Here is a 24,392-nt window from a genome sequence, read left to right on the forward strand (position 1 = left end):
ATACTGTATTCTATCAGCAGCAGTCTGTTGTAAAGCATTATAACATCAACATCCAAAGCATGCTTGCGGTTATTTACAATTTTCTTTGTAAATGACTGAAGTTAAAAGTATACATAAACATATGAAAAGAAGGCTGAAGAATAACCACTATAGCCACAGCCGCTCACTAGACTGATGCAACCTCATTGCATTGACTCCCCCAACTGGATATAATGCTAACTACTGAGGAGACAGAAAACTTGTGGTCAGTTACAGGAAAACAGAGCCTTATTGAAAATAATTCTCAGCACTAATTCTGAAACATAGTGAATCAGTCTCAGATAAATGATATTCTACTTCATGGAGCATCATATCCATTAGCTCCAGGCAAACAGATATAAATGGATCGTTGACCTTCTGGATGCAGGCCCACTCCTGCTCCTAATTCATATGTTGGTGTGTTGATCAGGAGCCTAATGCACCTTTTTGAAATCTATGGGTGGAGTTTAATCCAGCCTGTTTTAGTGGGAAACATGGTGGTGGGGCCCACTTAATTGCGGGAGGAGACTTGCATCAGTCCCCTGGCAGTGGGAAAACCTCCCACGATAAAGTCCCGAAGGCGGGAAGGGGCCTACGCAGGAGACTCACCCACTGGCAGCAGGATGCCCATTAGGCTCATTAATGAGCCAACTGTCATGAATTATCCCGGAGCCCACCAGAATTTTAGTGGTGGCTCAGGGATTAAATGGGAGTCGCACGGCTTTTCCATGCCACCTGACGGCTGCCCAGCAAATCCTATCGGGCTTGCCAGTGGCCCATTAGGGGTGGGGTGGGTGGATGGGTCCCTCATTGCCAGGCAGTCTGTGCTCGATTGAGGGTCCCAGCATGCAGAAAGGAGAGGGCCTCTGCCAACAACCCCTTCACACCCCGGTCCCATCCTGCGACCCCCATTCTGCCCTTACTCACCTGACTCCAGGGATCTAGCAATAATCTTTGGTGAAGTCCCTGGAGCACTACAGGCAGCAGCCACTGCTCCGGTTGGGCAGGACCCACGTTGGGAATGCTAAATTTTGTCCAATAAGCTTACTGAAAGCATTAAATGGTACAGTGTCTAAGGAATCCCAGGAGCAATTTATGATTTGTTCAGTCTCATCTCTGGATATATTGGATGGTCGTTAGAAATGTTAAAGAATTTGGATCTGAAGGATGCAGCCAAAAGATTTCTTCTTAGGGTTAACTAGGGAAATACCAAAGTAAAAAACTACATCCATTGACATCCTGAAAGACGAGATGATAACATAGAAGCCTGTTTTTTAAAAATTCTGAGAGGAATAAATTCCTATTTATCCTCTGTCTTTTACATTAACTGAAGCTCAGTTTTCTATGGATTCGGTCTTGTTCCTGGACAGCAGTCTCTTGATAAGAGTCACTACACCAGGAAATATTTTGCTAATTTAAACTTGAAATGATTACTATGGGATGTTTTCAGGATTAAAGAAAGGAACAAAATACTTTGCTGCAATAATTAATTAATTTTCAAATATATATGCAGAATACCAAAGTGGGTGAGAAACCTTATTTCACATGATAGAGATTTCTACTTGCCAACCACTCTTTCCTTTGTATAAAATGATATTCCTATGCCAAACGTGGCACACTGTTTCAGCACTGAACCAAGCCATCTATAAAACCAACAAATTTTGGATAATTTTGCAGTAGCTGCCTTACATTAATTTTATAAAAGATACAATTATTCATTCTTAAATAGATGGAATGGGCCATATATTGTTCAAAAAATAATTGTGTATTAACAGTACATGCTGTCATTGATGCGTAAATTGGCCAGCAGATTCAAGGCTAGAAGAGATGTGCCATGAGTTGCAAACCTCCAGAATTTGCTGGTCGATTTACGCTGCTCTGGCATTTGGGTTACACAATGGGCATCTTGCCCTTAGCCTCCTTGTTATTTTTAGAACATGTTGGAATTGCACAATAATTGGTCACTAAACTCACAACAGAGGGTTAGAACTGGCAATTAAGAGTGTAAGTATTCTTTTACAGTGCGGCAATTGTTAATCAATACCGATCAACTTCACTGGCTCAGAAATGGAACTATTGATACTATTCAACCTAATTTCTCAGTTCATCGTTTGAGATTTTTAAAATGTCAAATTTTAAAATTGTATTTTTCATTTTTTTCCTTTGTGCCTTTTTACTCTCTTCCTTAATCCAAACATCTTTCCCCTCACGTTCTCTTTCCCTATTTGATTTGACTCTAATTTCCTCTACTTCTTAGTCCTTCCTCTCTTTATTTCTAAATCCTTAAATTGCATTAGTTAAAAAGTTACATCAGTTACAAGGTCCCTCCATTCACTAAGATCTAGATGCCCCATTGCCGTCGTCACATCTTTGTCAGCTCGCATTTCTGACAAGTTATGGCACAAACAGTTTTCATTCTGAAAGGGCCAGGAAAATGTCCAACTAATGGCATATGCCATGAGATGTCCAGCTCCAAGGAGATTTGGTATATATTTTCAGGTCTTTGTTGAATTCCACCAATTAACAGTGACCCATTGAGAATAGCAGGATATGGCAGTAGCTTTAATATCTCATCAGGGTAGTTAAATGAAGAGTTCAATGGTTCAATGAAGAGTGAAGGAGGGCAAGCCAGGAACGGCACCAAGCATACCTAAAAGAAATGAGCTGTCAACATGGTGAAGCTGTAACACAGGACTACTTCCGTGCCAAACAACATATGTAGCAAGTGACAGACAGAGCTAAGTGATCCCATAACCAACGGATCAGATCTAAGCTCTGCAGTCCTGCCACACCAAGCCGTGAATGGTGGTGGACAATTAAAGAACTCACTGGAGGAGGAGGCTCCACAAATATCCCCATCCTCAATGATGGAGGAGCCCAGCATTTCAGTGCAAAAGATAAGGCTGAAGCATTCACAACAATCTTCAGCCAGAAGTGCCGGGTGGATGATCCATCTCAGCCTCCTCCAGAGGTCCTCAGCATCACAGATGCCAGTCTTCAGCCAAATCGATTCACAGCACGTGATATCAAGAAATGGCTGACGACACTGGATACTGCAAAGGCCATACAGTATTCCGACAATAGTGCTGACAATTTGCGCTCCAGAACTTGCCGCGCTCCAAGCCACACTGCTCCACTACAGCTACAACACTGGCATCTACCCAGCTATGTGGAAAATTGCCCAGGTATGTCCTGTACACAAAAAGCAGGACAAATCCAACCTGGCCAATTACCACCTCATCAGTCTACAATCCAATCTGGCCAATTACCACCTCATCAGTCTACTCTTGATCATCAGTAAAGTAATTGAAGGGGTCATTAACAGTACTATCAAACGGCACTTGCTTAGCAATAACCTGCTCACTGATGGCCAATTTGGGTCCCGCCAGGGCTACTCAGCTCCTGATCTCATTACAGCCTTGGTTCAAGCATGGACAAAAGAGTTGAATTCCCGAGGTGAGAGTGACTGCCCTTGACATCAAGGCAGCATTTGACTGAGTGTGGCATCAAGGAGCCCTAGCAAAATTGGAGTCAATGGAAATCAGGGTGAAAACTCTTCACTGTTTGGAGTCATACCTAGCACAAAGGAAGATGGCTGTGGTTGTTGGAGGTCAGTCATCTCAGCTCGAGGACATCACTGCAGGAGTTCCTCAGGGTAGTGTCCTAGGCCTAACCATCATCAGCTGCTTCATCAATGACCTTCCATCATAAAGTGAGAGGTGGGGCTGTTCGCTGATGATTGCACAATGTTCAGCACCATTCACATAGACTCAGATACTGAAGCAGTCCATGTCCAAATGCAGCAATATCCAGGCTTGGGCTGACAAGTGGCAAGTAACATTCGCGCCACATAAGTGTCAGGCAATGAGCATCTCCAACAAGGAAGAATCCAACCATCGCCCCCTTGATGTTCAATGGCATTACCATCACTGAATCCCCCACTATCAACATCCTGGGGGTTACCATTGATCAGAAAGTAAACTGGACTAGCCATATAAATACTGTGGCTACAAGAGCAGGTCAGAGGCTAGGAATCGTGCGATGAGTAACCCACTTCCTGACTCCCCAAAACCTGTCCACCAACTACAAGGCACAAGTCAGGAGTGTGATGGAATACTCCCCACTTGCCTGGATGAGTGCAGTTCCCACAACACTGAAGAAGCTGGACACCATCCAGGTCAAAGCAGCCCACTTGATTGGCACCACATCCACAAACATTCACTCCCTCCACCACCGACGCAAAGTAGCAGCAGTGTATACCATCTACAAGATGCACTGCAGGAATTCACCAAGGCTCCTTCGACAGCACCTTCCAGACCCACGACCACTACCACCTGGAAGGACAAGGGCAGCAGATAGATGGAAACACCACCAACTGGAGGTTCCCCTCCAAGTAACTCACCATCCTGACTTAGAAATATATTGCTGTTCCTACACTGTCACTGGGTCAAAATCCTGGAACTCCCTTCCTAACAGCACTCTGGGTGTACTTACGCATGGACTGCAGCAGTTCAAGAAGGCAGCTCACCACTACCGTCTCAAGGGCAACTAGGGATGGGCAATAAATGCTGGCCCAGCCAGTGAAGGGTGTTTGCTATTTCAAAAGAATAATGTCATGTGCCTTCTATTAAGACTCAAGCAAGAAGAATGCTTGTGTTTTTGTGATTCAAGTTTTGAGTGAATTGACTCTGTAATTTTCAAATCGTTATTTTTGCTATGAGACATTCTTTTGTTGAATATGAAACCTTGCTTAGAAATGAATTCATTTTAGAAATGAATTTATTTTAGTTTCACTGGTTAAAATGAAATTTATTCTATGCTATTTTTGTTTTTTCTAGTGGCAGACTTTAATCTACAACCTGTGTCACTGGTGTGGCTGTCTTTTATTTTTGTACTATGCAGTCTAATGTGAACACATTGTGGCATTCTGCCTTAACAATCTAATGTTGGAGTGTCTGCGATTCCCAGAGATCCACTGTAAACTGCCAGAAGACTGAGAATTATAGGCATACTGGATGATCATGGAAAACTTATTGACATTGCAATATCTAAACTTGAAAGAAAGTCAAATGCCAAAAACAAGTAGGCCTTTTGGAAGGTGAAGAAATTAGGTGGCTTGGTCACTTAAATCTGATTCATTCATTGTGCATCATTTTTTGGATTTTCCAAATCAGCTCAATTAGTTTCAGGAAATGCTTTGCAGTGCATTCTTAGTGTTGGTGTTCTGCAATTTTTGTAGTGCCTTAGATTGAGCAAAATGTGTGAAAATTAATGATGCACTAAAAAACCTGATCAGTGGATATTTTTGTACTGGTTAACAATCTGGGCTTTCTGGAGGGCAGTGTGCACTATCAGAAATACACAACAATGACATCCAGAGACAAATAAGGGTATCATTTTTCTGTTTATTAAAAAAAAGCATGTTACTGCACTGTCAGTGATATAACTGTCTTATGATCTTTTGTTTTCTCTTGTCCTCTACAGAACCTGAGACACAATCACCTGGTAGTCAGTTATTCTCCACTGTTCCTGGCAGTACTCATGGTATGTAATGCTTTAGGGATATATCTAACAAATGTAGCCCTCTACTGCAAGGCCTTGGAAGAAATGCAGGGGGAAACAACTAATGAGTTTTGAAACTATGAGCTCATCAAGGTAAGTGGTGACAGGTCTGGGCAATTCGACATTTTTCTATGTTACATCAATCAAAGTTTTCGGATCAAGTATAAATGGCTCACATCCAATCCAAAGTTCCCAGTAACTACACTATTAATGCACATTATATTCAAATGCTGAAGACTGTATTTCCCATTGCATAAAATTTAACTTGGCAGGATTGACAACCGTCTGCTGCATTCACAAGCCATGCTGTCAATACATATCCACTGGGATCTATCTTGAGACTGGCTTTGACTGCTGTTATTAATTAGAGAAAAGTAAAAATAAGATAAAACATATGCAAAAAATATTATCTAACCGTTCCCAAAAATGTCAGTAGAATTCAATATTTCACTGTATTGAGATTATCTTTTGTTCAAGAGAAAGACTGCTACAACTAGCTCTTGTGAAGCTCACAACTACTACTGATTCATAATTTAGGAATCATTAATGTTCAATGAGCCTTTCAATGCTGACTGAGCCATATGTGAATTGTATTGATCTGGGAACTACAGTGGTCTCAATTTAACATTGATTTCCCACTTGACAGAGCAATAAGATTACTCTTCTGTTCTAACATAAAATTAGCATTTAATCTGGCTTTTCATTGTACGTTTGACAAAAAGAAATTGCTACTAAATTTAACCTTTATGGTGATTAAATTACAAGTTAAATCACAACTCTGCATCAGCAAAAACATATCACATCATTTCTCTCTAATAGTGTTTTCACACAGTGTTCCCATTCAATCTCATTGCTCTTTGCTGAGGCAGTAACTACCTTCACAACTACCAATTCTATTCTGTTTTGAGCTGACGGAAGACATGCATGATATGAGCTTGAGGAGAAATCCAGTTTTCTCCACTTACTAACTCTGACGTCCCAAGACATTCAGAAAACATAATATGGCTGCAAAGTGATGAAATTTGCGACTTAATTGTTTTGAAATCCATTTGTGCAGTTGCTTGGAGTCTGCATCTTATTGCATGTATTTTAACCCAAAGGCCTTGATGTACAATTACTTTAGACATATTTTCCTCTGGTTGTTTATGTGATTGAAAACGTGAATGTTAGTATAGAATGTTGCTAAATGTCAACACTAGTTATGTTTCCTGTGGCAAGAAAAGGTGCTGGATGAAAAGGGGGAAAATTTCTTCATATTACTGTCTATATCCATTCGGGTTGTTATCCAAAACCCTGTTTACACATGAAAACAGAGAGAGAACTTTGTGTTCTCTTCAGTATGACAGGCACGCACAGCAACTTCATAAAATGCCATGGAGAGAAAGACAGAATCTGTCAAAGTTTGATGTAAATGAAAAATAAATAGTAATTTTGGAAAGTTCATTGGCAGCATAGATAATAGTACTTTTGTGCTCTGGTAGTAGTCAGATACATGAATGCCAACCTAACGCCAAAATTCTGTGCTAGTGTTAAAGGACAATCAGAGTCAATGTGCTGAATAACATGTTAAGTTTAATTAGAGTGGCTGGATGGTTTGTCTTATTCAATTAAAAGTTCTGATTTGGAGCTTATGCAGCATGAGCTTACATAATGTGTTATTGCATTGTCAATAGACTGCATTTTGTCCAAAGGTTAATCACAATTTTTGCCTTTCATTTGCATCATCATTTGGTTTCCTCTTTTAAAATAAAAGCTATGTTCTGTATTAGTTTTGAATATTGTAATTCATGCTAAACTATGTTGGCACTAACACTGCAGAATAACCCCCAGTTTTTCTGGATATAGTTCCATGACTTGCCCTGACAGAGATGATAGTGGTCTTACTGGTATGTATTGGTTAACACTACAGCTACAGTATTAATGTGGGCTTAAACTGTATTAATTTCTAAGTTCTGAAATTTTTCAGGTGTCCATGACAGAATGCAGTGCATTATAACAGTGTCATGAGATTATGGAAGTACCTTAGCTGTTTTCGGTTGGGAACCCGAATCAGCCAGTTGGATTTCTAAATAAATTCAAAGCGGTCGAATCTTAAATTTTTGTTTGCTCTGATTCGTTGAGACCAAGTTGTCAATTCAAAGAAAAAAAAACTGTAAATGTTGGAAATCTGAATTGAAAACAGAAAAAGCTGGAAAATGCAGCAGGTCAAACAGCATGCATAAAGAGAAAAGACTAGTAAAATTGCTGTTCCATATGCTTCATCAGAACTGAAAACTACAAGATAAGCAAATATTCTTCATAAGATTGGAAAAGAATAGGGAGGAAAAACAGGAGGAAGGAAAGAAACATATTAGAAGTTTTGCCTCTATGTCAGAAGGATGTGGCTCCAAGCCCTATCCCAGGATGAGAGATCACCCAAGCCTACGCATTAGTTCAGCACTAAGGGAATTCTGCATTAATTAGGTTCAGTAGTCTGCAATTTGCTTAATGTTAGATAATATAAAAGATCATGTCAGTAACTCAATGGGAAGATATGTTAAGATTATCTTTAACATGATCTAACAGTTTTCTGTTAAGCAGTTTGCTTGTCGTGCAACCCATTAAATTCTTCTTTGTGGCTGGAGTATTTGTTGGCGCAAATTTCATGGTTAGCTGCAAAGCAGCAGTACTCATCACTGACCTCAAGGAAAGCTGCCCACAAAGATCTAGTGGTCTCTGTGGCATGGATTTTCCCTTTCCCAATGTCAGTTTGAATCTGGTGCCAAGTCCAATGGATCTCCAGGTGTCCAGCAACAGTGATGTCATCAAGCAGTGCAAGCAGCCAATCACATTATAGTCTTCTCATTGACAGCAAATCAGGAAGTAAAATACATTGTAAATTTTTAATTAAAAGTGAAAAAAATCAAAGTAAAGTAAATATTGGGAATATAAAAATGGGATTAAAATATCAGAAAAACTTGCCTGGATTTTGTGGTAGTAATGATGGCAAAACTGTCAGCGTTCGCCATTATCACTCCTCTGAAACTGATGGCAATTAAACATGGAAATCCAGAAGTTACTGTCAGTGATTCTGTGCTTCTTCAGAGAGTGCGCTGTTGAGGACCCTAGAATGCAAGCAATTCGAAATCATTGAACTGACAAGAACTTTTACTATCACACTATTAGCCTCACTGTAAAAACTCTTGAAAAATTTACATCTTATTTAGTGAGGGTTTTTAACAGCATACTATAACAGAATTACTGCAAAATACCCACACTTGCTTGAAATAGTACTTTTATATTTGTTCAATGTCAAATATCCCATTATGATAAGAAATTGCACACTTGAAAATATTTCAAAGGGGTTTGTTTATTATATTTTATCTCCTACCTTAACCCCATGTGTATGTCCCAATCATTTATTTCACTATCTGTAAGATTTTAAAAGTTAAAAGTGAAGGAATTGGGTGATTTATTGTCTGTAAGAGTGCTTCAATGTGATCGGCTGCTTGCTCTGCTTGGTAACATCACTGCTGCTGGACAGCTGGAGATGTCCTTGACTTGGTGCCAGATTCAAACTGGCATCAGGAAAGGGGAAGTTTGCACCACAGGGATTGCTAGATCTTTGTGGGCAACTTCCTTTGAAGTCAATGATGAGCAGTGGCGTGACTGATCACAAAATCCAGCCCATTATTTTAAAAATGAGTTTTCATTGTAACAGAGAAATATGACATTGCGCAAGTATGAAATTTGTTTTTCAGAGCTAGTGAGGCTGTTCCACCGTAATTATCAAATTAGTACCTTTAACACCTCATTCAACAGGTGTTGTTGTAAGGATTCGTTCAGTAAGTCTCATAAAAAGCTTCAAGGGCTTGCAAAGTTGAACAGTAACGTTTATTGGTAACACATAATTATTCACATATGTACAAAGTATAGCCCAGACTATGAGTTAACGCCATGCTTACTTCTACACAGTTTCCTGCTTACCCTTAGACTGACTCTGGTCCCTTGTCATGTGACCCTTTACGTCACACTGTGGGCAGCTCTATTCTCCAGTCCCACAATAACCCTTGCTATGCCAAACACACTAAAGGTGTAACATTTTCAAAGTTTTTTACAGCAAGACTAATAGCATAAAAGGGCAAGGTCTCTTTTCAGTGATTCCTACATGATTGCAGTCTGGAGGGCTCTCAACAGTGCACCTTATGGGCAAGGAGAGGTAAACCCTGGGATAAAAGCAAAATACTGCGGACGCTGGAAATCTGAAACAAACACAGAAAATGCTGGAAAAACTCAGTAGGTCTGACAGCATCTGTGGAGAGAGAAACAGAATTAACGTTTCGAGTCCGTATGACCCCTCTTTACGCACTCAAAACGTCAGCTCTGTTTCTCTCTCCACAGATGCTGTCAGACCTGCTGAGTTTTTCCAGCATTTTCTGTGTTTATTTGAGGCAAATCCTGGATTTTATTGCACACGTGGACTCCAGAAGTTGCTTTCAGTCTCAGAGAAGTAATGATGGCAGACGCCGACTATTTAGCCATCATAATAGTCCAGATTTTGCAGTAATAGTTTTGCCTCTCCTGTGTCTCTCTTTTTATCTACCAGTGCTAAAATACTTAGTTATGTTTAGTTTTTAAGTTCTGATTAAGTTTGTGCACCCAAAGGTTCACTTGCTTTTTCTCATAACAGATTCTGATTGACTTACTGTATATTCCAAGCAGTTTCTGTTCTTTTGCCATAGTTTCAATGTTTCTTTTCAGGTACTATGTGCACAAAACCAGAAAGTCAATTCAAGACTTTTAAAATTGCTTTCTTTTAAATTTATTACAGAAAGTTCGTCTGTCTTCAGATCAACCCCAGTATCTAATATTGATGGCCAGGGGCAAGAAAGATTTAGAGGTACAGTATTCCTGTCAGCTTGGCTCAGTTGGTAGCATCCTTGCCTCTGAGCCGGAAGGTTGTGGGTTCAAGCCCCACCCCAGGACTTGAGAACATAATCTAGGCTGACACTTTAGTGCAGTACTGAGGGAGTGCTGCATCATCGGAGATGCAGTCCTTCAGATTCAATATTAAATGAAGCCCCGTCTGCTGCTTAATGTGGTTTTGGTAGATACTAAAAATGACATGGTACTATTCAAGAAGAGCAGGGAGTTCTCCTGGTGTCCTAACCAACATTCGTCCCTCAATCAACACCAACAAACAGACTGACTGGCTGGTCATTCATAACATTGTTCTTTGTGGGTCCTCGTGCGCAAAATGTCTGCTTTGTCTGTCTGCATAAGCCTGTGTAACAACAATGACTTTCATTTGTTTTTTAGGAAGCATTTTAAGATGTTTGAGAGATGTGATAAGGTATTATATAAATATTAGTTCTATCCTTGGTTTCACATTGGATAAAAAGGCAAACAACGTAGGTTTTGGGATACACTTTTCAAAAGCTGTTTAAATTTAATCATGACTTGGACAGTATGAAGCAGTGGGAAGTACTGTCCTTTCTGCTCTGGGCCTTGGCTTTCAATCTGGTGCAAGTTAACAGGGCAAAATTCTCCTCTCCTTGTCATCATGTGAAACAAGTTGAGAACCTTTCTCAAGTGAGCTACAGTTTGTCCAAACTCTACTAAGTTGACAAACTTACAGTGAGAAACCCTAAGATTAGTTGGTGTGAAAACTATAAAAATTCACAGTGGTGCACTTATGGAAAAAAGTAGAAGCTATTTAGCATTGATTGAATTATAGTTGACCTCAAAGTGTTTGATTTTGCCAATTAATGAAACCTAAATTTTGTGAATGTGCACCAGCACTGAGATGCCCTGCCTGTCATTATCACCCGCCCTTGGAAGATTTATCCTTGGCGGCCAACACGGAGATTAAAAACCTTCACTGTGATGAGCACCAAAATAAAATCACCAAAACATTTTTAAAAAGATAAACAATTGTCATAAAACAGATCACTTTTTTCAATCACTTCTACATCATCACTTTGTGATAATAGATTGAAATTGTTAATGCAAAATGACATTAATAATTATATTAATAAAAAATAACTGTGGACTTGCTTAAATCAGTCAGGACTTTAGAAGAGAAGGAAGAGTTTCCAAGAACTGACGTTAAAAGTGATACAACCAAAATCATCTTATTTTCAAATAATGGATGTAGACTAAATTGGGTTATGACTTTTGTAACAAGATTTGAATCCTTAAAATCATAGAATCAAAGAATGGTTATAGCACAGAAGGGGACCATTCAGCCCATTATGTCTGTGCTGGCTCTCTGCAAGAGCAATTCACCGAGTGCTACTCCCCCACCTTTTCCAAGTAACCCTGCAAAGTTTTCCTTTTTTTTTGAAAGCCACCATTGAATTTGCCTCCACCACACACACACTCAGGCACTGCATGATGTTATAGTCTTTGCCTGAGTGGTTCAAATGTGATAAAGTATTTCCCATTTTAAGAACCCTCTATATGAGAAAAGTCCTCTAATTTTATCCCCCCCCCCACCCCGATTCTTCTCATGATAATCATCAGGCCGTGCCCCTTGTTACAGATGCAGCAACTAGCTGAAACAATCTATCACTGTTAATCCTCTCAAATCCTCAGAATTTTGAAAAAAGCTGAAATCGCTTAAACTTCCCTTTTCAAATGAAAAGGCTTCAATTTTCCAAACCTCTTCATAACTAAATCTGACATCATTCCACTTATCTTTATCCACTGCAAATCCTTCAAAAGAAAACAATTTAGTCAAGCCGTACCTGCCATTTACAAATGTGTCCCTGATTAGCTCACAACTCTCTTAAGTGTTTACTCATATCATTATGTATTACAAACTGTAGAAGTTTATCCACAACCAAGGTAAGCTTCTTTAGCCTATAATTTCCTTCCTTATTCTTTTCTCGTTTCTTTATAAGACTGTAATGTTTTCCACCATACAGTTCTGTGACATAATTCCTTTCCGGTTTTTTAGGAAATTGTGGTTAATATCTTTGTTATTTCTGTCCCAACAAAAAGTTTTCTGGTCTGTGTGCCATCCTAACCGGAGGATGAATTGGTGCGTAGAGCCTCTCATTGTTTGCTTTTATTTCATTTTGAACTAGAAATTGTACTCATCCTTCAGTGCTGCATCATTATACAATAATTCCCAATATGTAATGTGGAAGCTAAGGAATCTGTTCATTATCAAATTTTTGAAAGAGTTTTATGAAGAAAGCAATGGAGGCAGATTTTCAAAATTTATGATTTATGTACTGGTGCCTCTAACATCTGCTATTTAGTTTCTGCCAATCGGAGTGTTAGAATCCATGAGCACTCATCCACTAACATCACCAAGAGTAATTTTGAGACAAAAAAAAATTGGCATTGGTGCAAAGCTAAGTAGAGAATACCCAAAATGAATATTAGCAGTAAGAGCAGAGTAGAAAACCAGATTGTAGACAGAAGCAAAAGGGATCCAAGGAATTTGTTTAAGCTATGTAAGAAACAAAGTATAAAAGGCCAGGTAGTTCCTTTGAGGGATAAATTGGGTAGAAATATTACAGAGAATCAGGAAATGGCAGATGTTAAATGTATTCTTCACATCAGTCTTTAAAAATGAAGAGTGTGGACAAAGTCCAGATCCACTTATTTGGCTTGGAATCTATAACACATGTAAAGATCAATGAAGTATACATTACAAAGAAACTCAAGGAATTAACTGTCTGAAGGGCACCTGCATTGGATAAGATACACCCTAGACTCATCAAGAAATCAGCCAGGAAATAGATGAGACTGGTTAATATTGCTGGGAACTGCATGAATTTTGGGGACTGTACCTGAAGACTGAAGGATAACAAATGTTATCCTAGTGGAGTAGTCAAAACAGAAGTACGGCAAACTTGCTTGAGAGCCTATTGTAGAATGTCTTGAATACATAGAATGTATTGATCTAAAAGAGCAGTGAAATTGGTTTGGGTGCAATGGATCACACCTCAAACATCCTGGAATTCTGTGAAAATATTCTGCATTTAAATGAATTGAGGCTTGTGGAGTGAATTGGCTAATTCAAAATTTAATTTAAAATCAAATTAAAAGTTAAGGGCATCAGAATCCACAGGAGCTGGTTCTGTTCATTATACTCTTCATAAACAGTATGGAGTAAGGTACTTCTAGTTTGTTATAGAAGCTGGATTTGCATGAGAAACATCTGCTACGCACATTCAAATATTCTTATCTCACTTAAAGAAAGAATATAAAGAGGGAATCAGCTTCTAATACATCATATACCTAATGATTAAGAATTCACCTTTTCTTCATATTGCTGCAGTTTACATTAGAGTGGATTTGGTGGACTGTAGACCAACTGGAAAGCAAGTCTGATGTTTCTGTCCCTATTCTCCTTAGCCCATTCATTAACATAGATACATATGCAAATTCTAAAAATATAGAGAGAAAAGTATTGAGCGAGAGTGGAAGATGGTTTAAAGAAATGACAAAACTAAAGGAGAATGTCACTGTCAGGGAACAAAAATTCTGAAAGATATTGCAGAACCTCCAAAGACAACCAAACTCATCAGTGGCCTTGCCAAAGATGAAGAGTTAAAGGACTGAGGAGAAATAGGTAAAATTAAGGGAAAAGGAAGCCCAAGGTGCAAGCAGATTTCTTCAGGCAGGATACTAAGCAGCCCTGTACCTTATCCCTATTTGATGACTGCTGATATGGAGAGTATACTGCATGTGAGGTGCTTGGAACCAGAATTTTTTATCGTTGCCTCTGCACTCCACAAGTTAGTATCACATTATGCCTGCAAGGAATTACAGGCAGTTTTGAGGCCACAGTTGACCATTAATGTCCCTTTGCTGCATAATAGCTGCAGGTGTCCTTGCAGCAGATGGGACATTATTGCATTGTCTCTGTTAGCCCAGATCCCGATCATTGGCAACTATATATTCCAAGGTGTGCAGAAATAATTAGTGAAGTCTTGGCAAGTATAACTAATTAGCCAAAGCTGGTTCTTGTTCAACTTGGCATGCCTACTTCCATGCAGTTCCACATAGACTATGATATACCATAATTGAGCTGCTTCCAAAAAATGAGGTTGCATTTTTCTAGTCTAGTGTCTGAGGATGTCTCAAAGCACAAGCTAAAGAATCAACCTGGATTACAATTAGTCAAGAATTCCTTTAGGGAAGAGACGTCTCCACTTCTGTTGATAATCTGTCAAACTGAGATCTGTTCACTTGTGTCTGCAGATGTAGGTATCTTACCGAGCATCTTGCGTGCAGCCTAACCAGCCCTGGATGCCTCCTGTTTTTCGAAACATGTCAGAATGAGGGAAACCTATTGAAAAACCTATTGGTTTCAGTAATGGTACTGGATGGAACAAAATTAACCATTTGTCACATTGGCACAAAGGCTTTGCAAACCTAGGTGCCAACAGGGAGAAAAAAACAATATTAAATATAAAGAAAAATTCTAACCAAATGGCCACAATATTTTTATATTACTAGGTTCTCTTCATGCCACCAAAATATTTACCACTATCTTGAAACCACGGACAGTTATGTTCGATATTCTCCATACTATAATAACAAAAAATAGCCTGCTGCAACGGAAAAACCCCCAATAAATATTAAGTGCATGCCTGTAATAATGTAAAATGTACTAATGTTACTAAGTAATTGAGTCTGGTAGTGGAAAGGAAATTGGTAATTCTTGAGAGAGATTTGGAGAAATTAAATGGATGAGCTAAAATGTTGGATGATTATGATGTTGATAACTATAAAATGTATAATGATACATTTAATGATACAATGGACTTGTGCTCCAGAATTTTCCTTACCCCTAGCCAAGCTGTTCCAGTACAGCCACAACACTGGCATCTAGCCGGCTATGTGGAAAATTGCCCAGGTATGTCCTGTACACAAAAAGCAGGACAAATACAACCTGGCCAATTACCATCCCATCAGTCTACTCTCAATCATCAGTAAAGTAATGGAAGGGGTTATCAACAGTGCTATCAAGCGGCACTTGCTCAGCAATAACCTGCTCACTGACACCCAGTTTGGGTTCTGCCAGGGCCACTCAGCTCCTGACCTCCTTACAGCCTTGGTTCAAACGTGGACCAAAGAGCTGAACTCCCGAGGTGAGGTGAGAGTCACTGCTCTTGACATCAAGGCTGCATTTGACCAAGTGTGGCATAAAGGAGCCCTAGCAAAACTGGAGTCAATGGGAATCAAGGGGGAATCTCTTCGCTGGTTGGTGTCATACCTAGCACAAAGGAAAATGGTTGTGGTTGTTGGAGCTCCAGGACATCACTGCAGGAGTTCCTCAGGGTAGTGTCCTAGGCCCAACCATCTTTAGCTGCTTCATCAATGACCTTTCTTCCATCATAAGGTCAGAAGTGGGGATGTTCGTTGATGATTGCACAAAGTTCAGCACCATTTGCGACTCCTCAGATACTGAAGCAGTCCATGTCCAAATGCAGCAAGACCTGGACAATATCCAGGCTTAGACTGACAAGTGGCAAGTAACATTTGTGCCACACAAATGTCAGGCAATGACCATATCCAACAAGAGAGAATCCAACTATCGCCCCTTGATGTTCAATGGCATTAACCATCACTGAATCCCCCACTATCAACATCCTGGGGGTTACCATTGACCAGAAACTAAACTGGACTAGCCATATAAATATTGTGGCTACAAGAGCAGGTTAGAGGCTAGGAATCGTGCGACGAGTAACTCACTTCTTGAGTCCCCAAAGCCTGTCCACCATCTACAAGGCACAAGTCAGGAGTGTGATGGAATACTCCCCACTTGCCTGGATGAGTGCAGCTCCCACAGTACTCAAGAAGCTTGAAACCATACAGGACAAAGCAGCCCACTTGATTGGCGCCACATCCACAAACATTCACTCCCTCCACCACCGACGCACAGTAGCAGCAGTGTGTACCATCTACAAGATGCACTGCAGGAATTCACCAAGGCTTCTTCAAAAGCACCTTCCAAACCCACGACCACTACCATCTAGAAGGACAAGGGCAGCAGATAGATGGGAACACCACCACCTGGAAGTTCCCCTCCAAGTCACTCACCATCCTGACTTGGAAATACATCGCCGTTCCTTCACTGTCACTGGGTCAAAATCCTGGAACTCCCTTCCTAACAGCACTGTGGGTGTACCTACCCCACATGGACTGCAGCGGTTCAAGAAGGCAGCTCAGCACCACCTTCTCAAGGGCAACTAGGGATGGGCAATAAATGCTGGCCCAGCCAGCGAAGCCCACACCCCAAGAATGAATTTAAAAAAAAACGATTGGAAGAAAACTAAAATACTGCAGATGCTGGAAATCTGAAATGAAAACAGAGAATGCTGAAAATCCTCAGTAGGTCAGGTAGCATCAGTGGAGAGGGAAACAAAACAGCAGAATTTTTGCCCCCATTGGAGGTGAGTAAGGAAGGCAGGATGGGGGTATGATGGTGCAGAACTCCAGGCAGGCTTTGAGGCTTTCCGTGCCTGCTTGACCGCAACTGCAGCCAGAGGCCGCCCCGTGGAGAGGATTCGCGTCCACAATGGTGACCTAGCTACTGAAGGTTTTTTAAAAAAGTTGGAGGAAGAGTGTCTCAAAATGGAGGCGCCCTCTCCCTTTTCTTATCTGAACTGCAGGTTAGTGCTTATTCAGTGCTGGATGGCCTCCTACTGGCCTTCCAGTTTCAGGAGCCTGTCTACCATCCTTAATTGGGCATCAAGCCTGCCCTCTGCCCACTAATTGGCCAATTCACGAAAATTAGGGAAATAGTCACCCGGCAGTGATTTTCTCCAAATGTTGAGGTCCCACCCAAAATTCAAAATCCTGTCCAATGTTTCAAGTCAGTGACCTTTCGTCTGACAGGTCATCAGCTTAAAATGTTAACCCTCCATAGATGCTGCCAGACCTGTTGTTCATAATAATTGGCTATTTAGTGGTGGGCCATTCATTTGGACAAAACCCACCCCCACATAGACTCACATTCAGGTGTCCCCCTTTGCAAGGTGGGCACTGCTAAAAATTCACAGAGGTGCCTGTAGTGTATTGAAAATTGCTCTGTGCATTTTGTCCACTTAAGGCTACCATACACACATGGAGCAGTAGAGAGAGTCTGCTAGGAGGAGATAATAAAGGATCTATCTTTAATAGCTCAGTAGTTGGGTTGGGGGGTTAGTCGGTAAGAGGGGAGGGTTAGTCGGGCATTCAGGAGGGTTCGTCAGGGGGTCCAGTGGGGAGTCGGGGTTGGGGGTTGGTCAGTAGTATAGTTATTTAGGAGTTAGAATTTGTTTTAATCCTTCTAACTTTTCCTGAATAAATATTCTGTCAAGTGAGTCAGAACCATCCAAAGTTTCTAACTCCTGAGTTTCAGAGGGTTCCAGACACAGGGAAATGCCATCAGAAGTTGAAACTTCCTGGATAATTCCCATGGAGTCCTTGCATCGGGGCTTCCAAGGGATCCTCCAGTGTATCTTCCGGGTACGACCACCCAGAGACTGGAAGATCTGGGCCAATGCCATGCAGCAGCCCCTGTGGTCTGTGAGAATACAATGGCCCGTAAATTTCCACATTGGCAATATTATTGGTGAATAATGTAAGTTAAACCATTGTGTTCTCCGATCCACCGGTGGCAAATTCACAATATAACTTGCTGGATCAATAATGAGGATGCAGCACAGCGAGCATAGCAGAAAATTGGAAAAGATGGATTGGAAGTAGTTTGTCGGGTGACCAATGTTTGTCAGCCTTTATTACTTGCAAACTACAGGACTAGAACAATGGGATGTGTGATCACTGAATGAAATATAAAAAAAATGAAGCCTGCTTGAAATGTTTGACTATAACTATAGAATGAAGGAAGTGTAAGAAATTGCTACGTTCTAATCTTACCAGTTTTATGTCTTGATTATGGGAAAACATTAAAGTAACTTGCAGCTTGACTGACGCTGCTTCTGTGAGGTAAGCTAAGTGGATGCCCAATGGGTATATGAGTAGGCTCATCTCTGCATTACAGTGAAGAGCTCTGCACCGGTGATCCCAAAATAATGAAGATTCCCAACAGCAATACTCCATAAATGTTCAGTTAGCTTGCAGGTGGGGTTTAGAGACGGGGCACGATTGACACAGCAATTAGTCAAAGACACAATTAGGTCAGCAGCATTTTTAAAACTCATCTTGACCCTATCAAGAAACAAATCACTTAAGTCATCTTCTCCTAATCTAAATAAATCAACCCTTTCACTAATTTTTATTGCCTTGTATACTGTTGAAGTTACACCTATATGAAGTTTCCTTACATTCCAACTAGTCAGTTTCTAAATCTTCAGGAATCTAAGGATGTTTGTGTCTGTAATTGCTTTTAACATTAAATTGAAAGCATCAACTTGAACTGCTGATGGATCCTTCAAAGTCACCAGTGTTCTGGTTCAGTGAGTGCCAGCGGTGATCAAATCAACTTTAAACTTTAATGTGGCAAATTGGACATCGCTATTTATGATACAGGACACAGAGGTATGAAAATTTAATTCTCCATGTTTTGACAAGGTTTACAGTTGAACAATGCACAGAGTCATAAATTTTGGCACGGAGTAAGTAATAGCTTGCATCGCTTACAACACAGTTTCCTGGAAATAGTAATTACATACACAATAGACGAACCATCATTACATCAAAACATGGCTCAAATGAGTAAGAGAGGCTTGAATCCGCCTGGATACAAGGGTTTAACCATCTAAGAGTGGTACCACAAAAATTTGTGAAGGGGCTCACCTAAAAGTGCTTTTTTTAAAAAAATGCAACCGAAGAAGGTAACACAAACCAGATGGGTTTTTACAATGATCACCACTAGCTTTAGTTTTTAATTGAATTTAAATTACACCAGCTGCCATGGTGGGATTTGAACCCTTGCCCCCAGAGGATTAGCTAGGCCTCTGGATTACCAATGTGCCACCATCTCCCAATAACTTGCATTTGGATCATCTATTCAGAGACATTAAGTGACAGTAGAGATGAAGAAAAGCTTTACTCCCAGAGCAATAAGTGTGTGTTGTGTGCTCCAAATATTGTTAACAGATTGATCAACTCCTTTTTTTGAAATAGATTGTAATATTATATTGATATTGTGGCTTTGACCGTTGGAATTTAGGGAAACATTTCAGAGAGTTTTATGTTTTACAAATTTTACATTTGTTCAAACACTTCCCTCAGGCAGTTGAGTTGAATTCAAGGTGAGAAAATTGTACATGGCCCTTGGGAAAAATACATTTGATGAGCTGAATGGCTTTTTCATTTTACATGTTTTGTGTTCTTAAATGGAGGGTATTATGTTGCGGATGTAATGAATATGTAAAAAGAAAGGCGGCACCTGAATTCTACTTACTCCAGACTCCGAAGAACATGGTTAAAGAGATAGTGAAATCTTTTTCTTGTGTATGGGTTGGGAAATTGGGAAGACAGTTTGAGTTATTTAGGATGTGTTATGTTTTTGAACTAATTGTTTAACTAGCAAAAGGAACCATGTTTTATTAATACTGTACAGAACTATTATCATTAAATTGGTGAGAAAATTCCACTGGAGAGAGATTATTGACTTATTTTCCTGCTTCTCCTTTCCTTTCTAAGGTTCTTATGTGAAATATATGACAAAGCCAAACATGCCCTGCTCCATTACTGAATCATTGAAATATTTTCCTGAAGAAAACATTACAAATATAAAAGCCTTATCTACTCCTCGATATGGACCATCAAACCTGACACTTGTGACTGTTGAAGGCTGCCCTACCTTCCTCATAGTAGACTGGGAGAAGAACGAAAATGACACCGCCAGTGGTAATACTTTCACATCTTGTATTCTCCCCATTTTTACTTCTTTCTGACCAAAATAATGATTTTGACTGGGTATAATTCTTGCAATGCTGTTGCAGTAATATTTTCCATTATTTTTTGAGCTTTGTCAAGTAAACAGTATACAGATTTTTTTCCAAGTCCACATCGGTGGCAAGGAATCTGTCCCACATTGTACATCTGAAATTACCCCATATTTCACTAAAAAGTTTCAGACATAAAAGGGACCAAGTAGATTATTAGGGGTTGATTTTCCCGGATCTCTGCTGCCCTGGTTCCGCACAGGAACAGTGCATTCGAAGTCTGTTTCTCTTGCCCAGGCGTATTCCTATCCTGAACTGTTAACGTTGTCTAGGAGTAACTTACAGTGCAGGCCCCATCCACTGCAGATCAAAGCTGGCAGAAACGGAAATAAATTCGCATCCCGATACAGAGTTTGAAGCCATCTGGCTGCCTGTAGAACCCTTGTAAATTACTGGTCCAATTACTGGTGGTCAGAGGTCGACCATTAGTACCAGGGTGGCCAGTGAAAAAGTGTCCCAAGGAAGTGTGGCAGTAGGCCAGGTACATGCCCATCCGCTTGTGATGGGCCTTCACCAATTGCGGGAGCAGGCTTCCTGCCTCTTTCTCCTGAACTATATTCATGGGAAAGTGGCATTGTTCACAAGCAAAGGTCAGGAAAATTAGCTCCTCAATGCTCTATCCAGCACTAGTGATTACTTCACTATTAAAAGGTCATAGATTTTTTCATTGGTCTATTTCTTTTCAAATACAGTGACACCAGGAGCCTTTTATAGAAACAGCCCTCCTTTGAATTAGGAGGCTCTAACAGTGGATCGTACAAATAAGTTTTCATATCAATCCCAAAATAACTCAAATTCCCTCCTCAGCAGAGCATATGAAGTTTCTTTAATTGGTTTCAGAGCTTTTAGGCCGAAAATTCTGATAGGCTCCTGCTGTTGGCAGAGTGTGCCAAACATCTGGATGTCAGATAACTCATCACCCATTCCAATTTGGGGATGGGGTAATTTGTATTCTCAGGACAAGTGGCTTACTCCTGTAAGTGAGGCAGATAAATTACCTTTTTTCTGTGTAAGATTTGGGGCCTTAATGGAAATCATGCCAGCCCTCAGCTGGGAAAAAAATTGCTTGAGCCATTAGCAAAACAAACTGGGCGTAATTGCCAAGAATTTCTTTAGCCACGCAGCTTTAATGTGGGAGGCCGGTGGAAGATTCGCTCTCTCTTCCCTCTCCATCTACTAGAATTTCACTGCCTGAATAAACAGAGCAGAATGCTGGGGCAATTGGATTTCGTTCCAAATTCTCTACCCGTCACACCATCCTACCTGGATGGAGTTTCAAGCCCTTTGTCTCCAAAGTCTAGCCAGATACCCATTCGACGCAATCATTCTTCATGTGAAGAAGAACATATTAAAACCAAGGGTTAGACCTGATGCTGTCATGAAAATCTCTCAGCCTGAATTATATACATCAGGAAATTGTAAAATGTGCTATTAAATTCGCATGGGCTTTGAGAATCTAATTGTAACCTTTCCTTTTAGGCTTAGCCCTGATATGAAATATTTATATCATATCATTGTGCATCATACCCTCTCATGTTTGTCTTCCAGAGTATGAAGTTCTTTCAAAAATGACAGGATTAGACAACAAAACAGAAGAACTTATTACTGTCACCAATCAAACACATACTGCCGTGGAAAACCTAAAACCAAATACAAGGTGAAAAATTCTATTTTATTCCTCACAATTGTAAGCAATGCATCATATTCTGGTCCATCTTGCAGAATGTTGAGAATGTAACTAATGCCACATCTATCCGTTCATTGCATTAAAAGAATTCTCAATACATTACATCCTAGAATATAAAACCTAGTTGGGAAAATGTTGCATTTCATTTTTAATGACCACAGAATTAGGAATGCCTTGGATAGGGTCCACCAACTCCTAACACAGATTATCCAATCTGATTATTGGTCAGCAAGGCTCTAAGGTAGGCATGGAGGCTTGTAAAATTTACTATCGTATCATTTGCAGAGAATCCTTACTGGGGATTGTTAAATGTAGAAGTTCACAGGTGAACTGCTTTCAAAGAGAGCACAGAGTCCCTTCAATCATGGCTGCCTGCTGGAGGCATAGGATTGGTGAATTTACACTCATTGTTTGAGAGTTGGCTTTTGCCATTGTTTGAAATCACTTTTTCAGGTGAGTGTAATGTGCAGGACAAAGGAAATGTCCTGAAAACCATATTTAAAATGCAAGATTTTTGCTATGCTTTGTGACTCGATTTAGCTGTTGAGGCATCTGCAGTGGCTGAATAGAATGTGTTATTGTTAATAAATGAGCATGGGACTTTTTCCTTTGTACAAACCCTGATCACCCTGGTCTGAACAATCTTCTACAGTCCTGTGGATTCACTGTCCAAGACCCATTGTTCTATAATCTAATTTTCTTGTTGACACTTGTAAATAAATCAACTCAGGCCAATCCATTCTGGGAAATGCTTGCCTGTTACCTTAAAAAAAGAAAATGCTGTTTTGCATGGAAATGTGAATTTTCTAATGAGAATGGCCAAAATCTTCTGGTATCCAGATCGTCGGAGATTGGACGTAAGTTGCATGTCAGGACCCTGCAAGAATCCTAATATGCGCACACATTGTGAAATTGCCCGGGAAGTTTAAACTTCTGATGGGCTGATTTCCACTTGCCAGATCCCTCCATGAATGTTTCCAACCCTGAAGTCAGGGGGGTCAGAGTCTTGGGACAGACACGTTGGATTCACCTGAATATTTACCCTGGAAATGTTACACTGGTTAATACCTGGTCTAACTCAGTGATTAGCCAGCGTAACTAAACTGAGCACCACAACAGACACCACCACCCCCCCCCACCCCCGGATGAAAAATTGCTAAAGGGTCAGGTCACAGAAATTTTCATAGGCAGAATAGGTCTGGGCCAATGTCTTTATTCTTAAGAAAAGGAGAATAAGAACATGGAAAACATTAGATTGGAGGCTTTTGGACTGAGGCATCATGGAAGATTTACCTATGCACAGAAACCCTCAGCAGGTTTTACAGACTAGGAAGGTCTTAGCTAGAATTTTATGACCATCAGTGCCTCATAAGACTGTGCTTCTTTAAGGAGGCTAATGAGGAGATTGGTCAACTTCTGGCTGAAATCCGAAATCCCATTTACATCAACAAAATAGTATTTCTTTCTGGCTGGATCCTTCCAGGCAGCATCTAGAAATTTTTGCCATGTTTGTAAGGTGATAGCTCGCTGATGCTCTAGTCAAGAGAATTGTGCAATTCACATCCCATGCAATGGAAGAGACAAGCAAAGAGATGGAGAGCTATCCAATTCTACAGACTGATCTGACTCTCTCAGGTGCAAGGAGAAATTCATAGAACTCATGAAGCACCCAAAGCCCCTTATGACAATCCCTTCAATTTTATACAGCTAATGTTCAGCTAGTTTGTGATGTCAATCACCTTATTCTACTTGTGTATACCAGAATACCAAAGTTTCCATGACACTGTCATCATGTGGCAATCCATTACACCAGCCCTCATAACTCAGAAAAGTACATGAGGATGGCTGATTTGGTGATCAGTCATGGTTGGTAAAGTATCCTGAGACAGAGCAGGTCAATATACATAATACATAATGAGGCCTATGTCACTAAAAGAAGTGTCTTAGAGCAGACTACAGAATTTTGCCAATCAAATTTTAAGCACCTAGATAAATCTGGTAGACCAGCTAGATTGTTGAGGATTATTGTATTGCTCTTTACCACATAATACTTCACTAAAGTAAGGCTTCCTGCTCTGGAGGGTGAAGGAAATGCTGAAGAGGGTTGGGGCTGGAAGGATTTGCCTCCCAACAACATTAGGAAGGTGTACATGAAGGAAAAGATTTGGGACAGCACAACCAGTTGCTAGGGAAAGAAGGGGTACAACTGATGATTGCTAGAA

The 24,392-nt window shown here is 40.3% G+C and overlaps 1 protein-coding gene across 4 annotated transcripts in view; it reads left to right on the forward strand.

Annotated features, from left to right (window-relative positions):
• The window catches only part of LOC144691708 (uncharacterized), a 371,588-nt gene that overhangs the window by 310,243 nt on the left and 36,953 nt on the right, over positions 1 to 24,392 (forward strand). For all 4 annotated transcript variants that reach the window (XM_078560070.1, XM_078560071.1, XM_078560072.1 and 1 more), the window contains 4 exons: positions 5,503 to 5,562; positions 10,391 to 10,459; positions 20,179 to 20,385; positions 22,032 to 22,140. In XM_078560070.1, coding sequence (XP_078416196.1) covers positions 5,503 to 5,562; positions 10,391 to 10,459; positions 20,179 to 20,385; positions 22,032 to 22,140 — 445 coding nt within the window. The remainder of the gene's footprint in view (positions 1 to 5,502; positions 5,563 to 10,390; positions 10,460 to 20,178; positions 20,386 to 22,031; positions 22,141 to 24,392) is intronic.

Source organism: Cetorhinus maximus, chromosome 16 (assembly GCF_964194155.1).
Source record: "Cetorhinus maximus chromosome 16, sCetMax3.hap1.1, whole genome shotgun sequence".
NCBI lineage: Eukaryota > Metazoa > Chordata > Chondrichthyes > Lamniformes > Cetorhinidae > Cetorhinus > Cetorhinus maximus.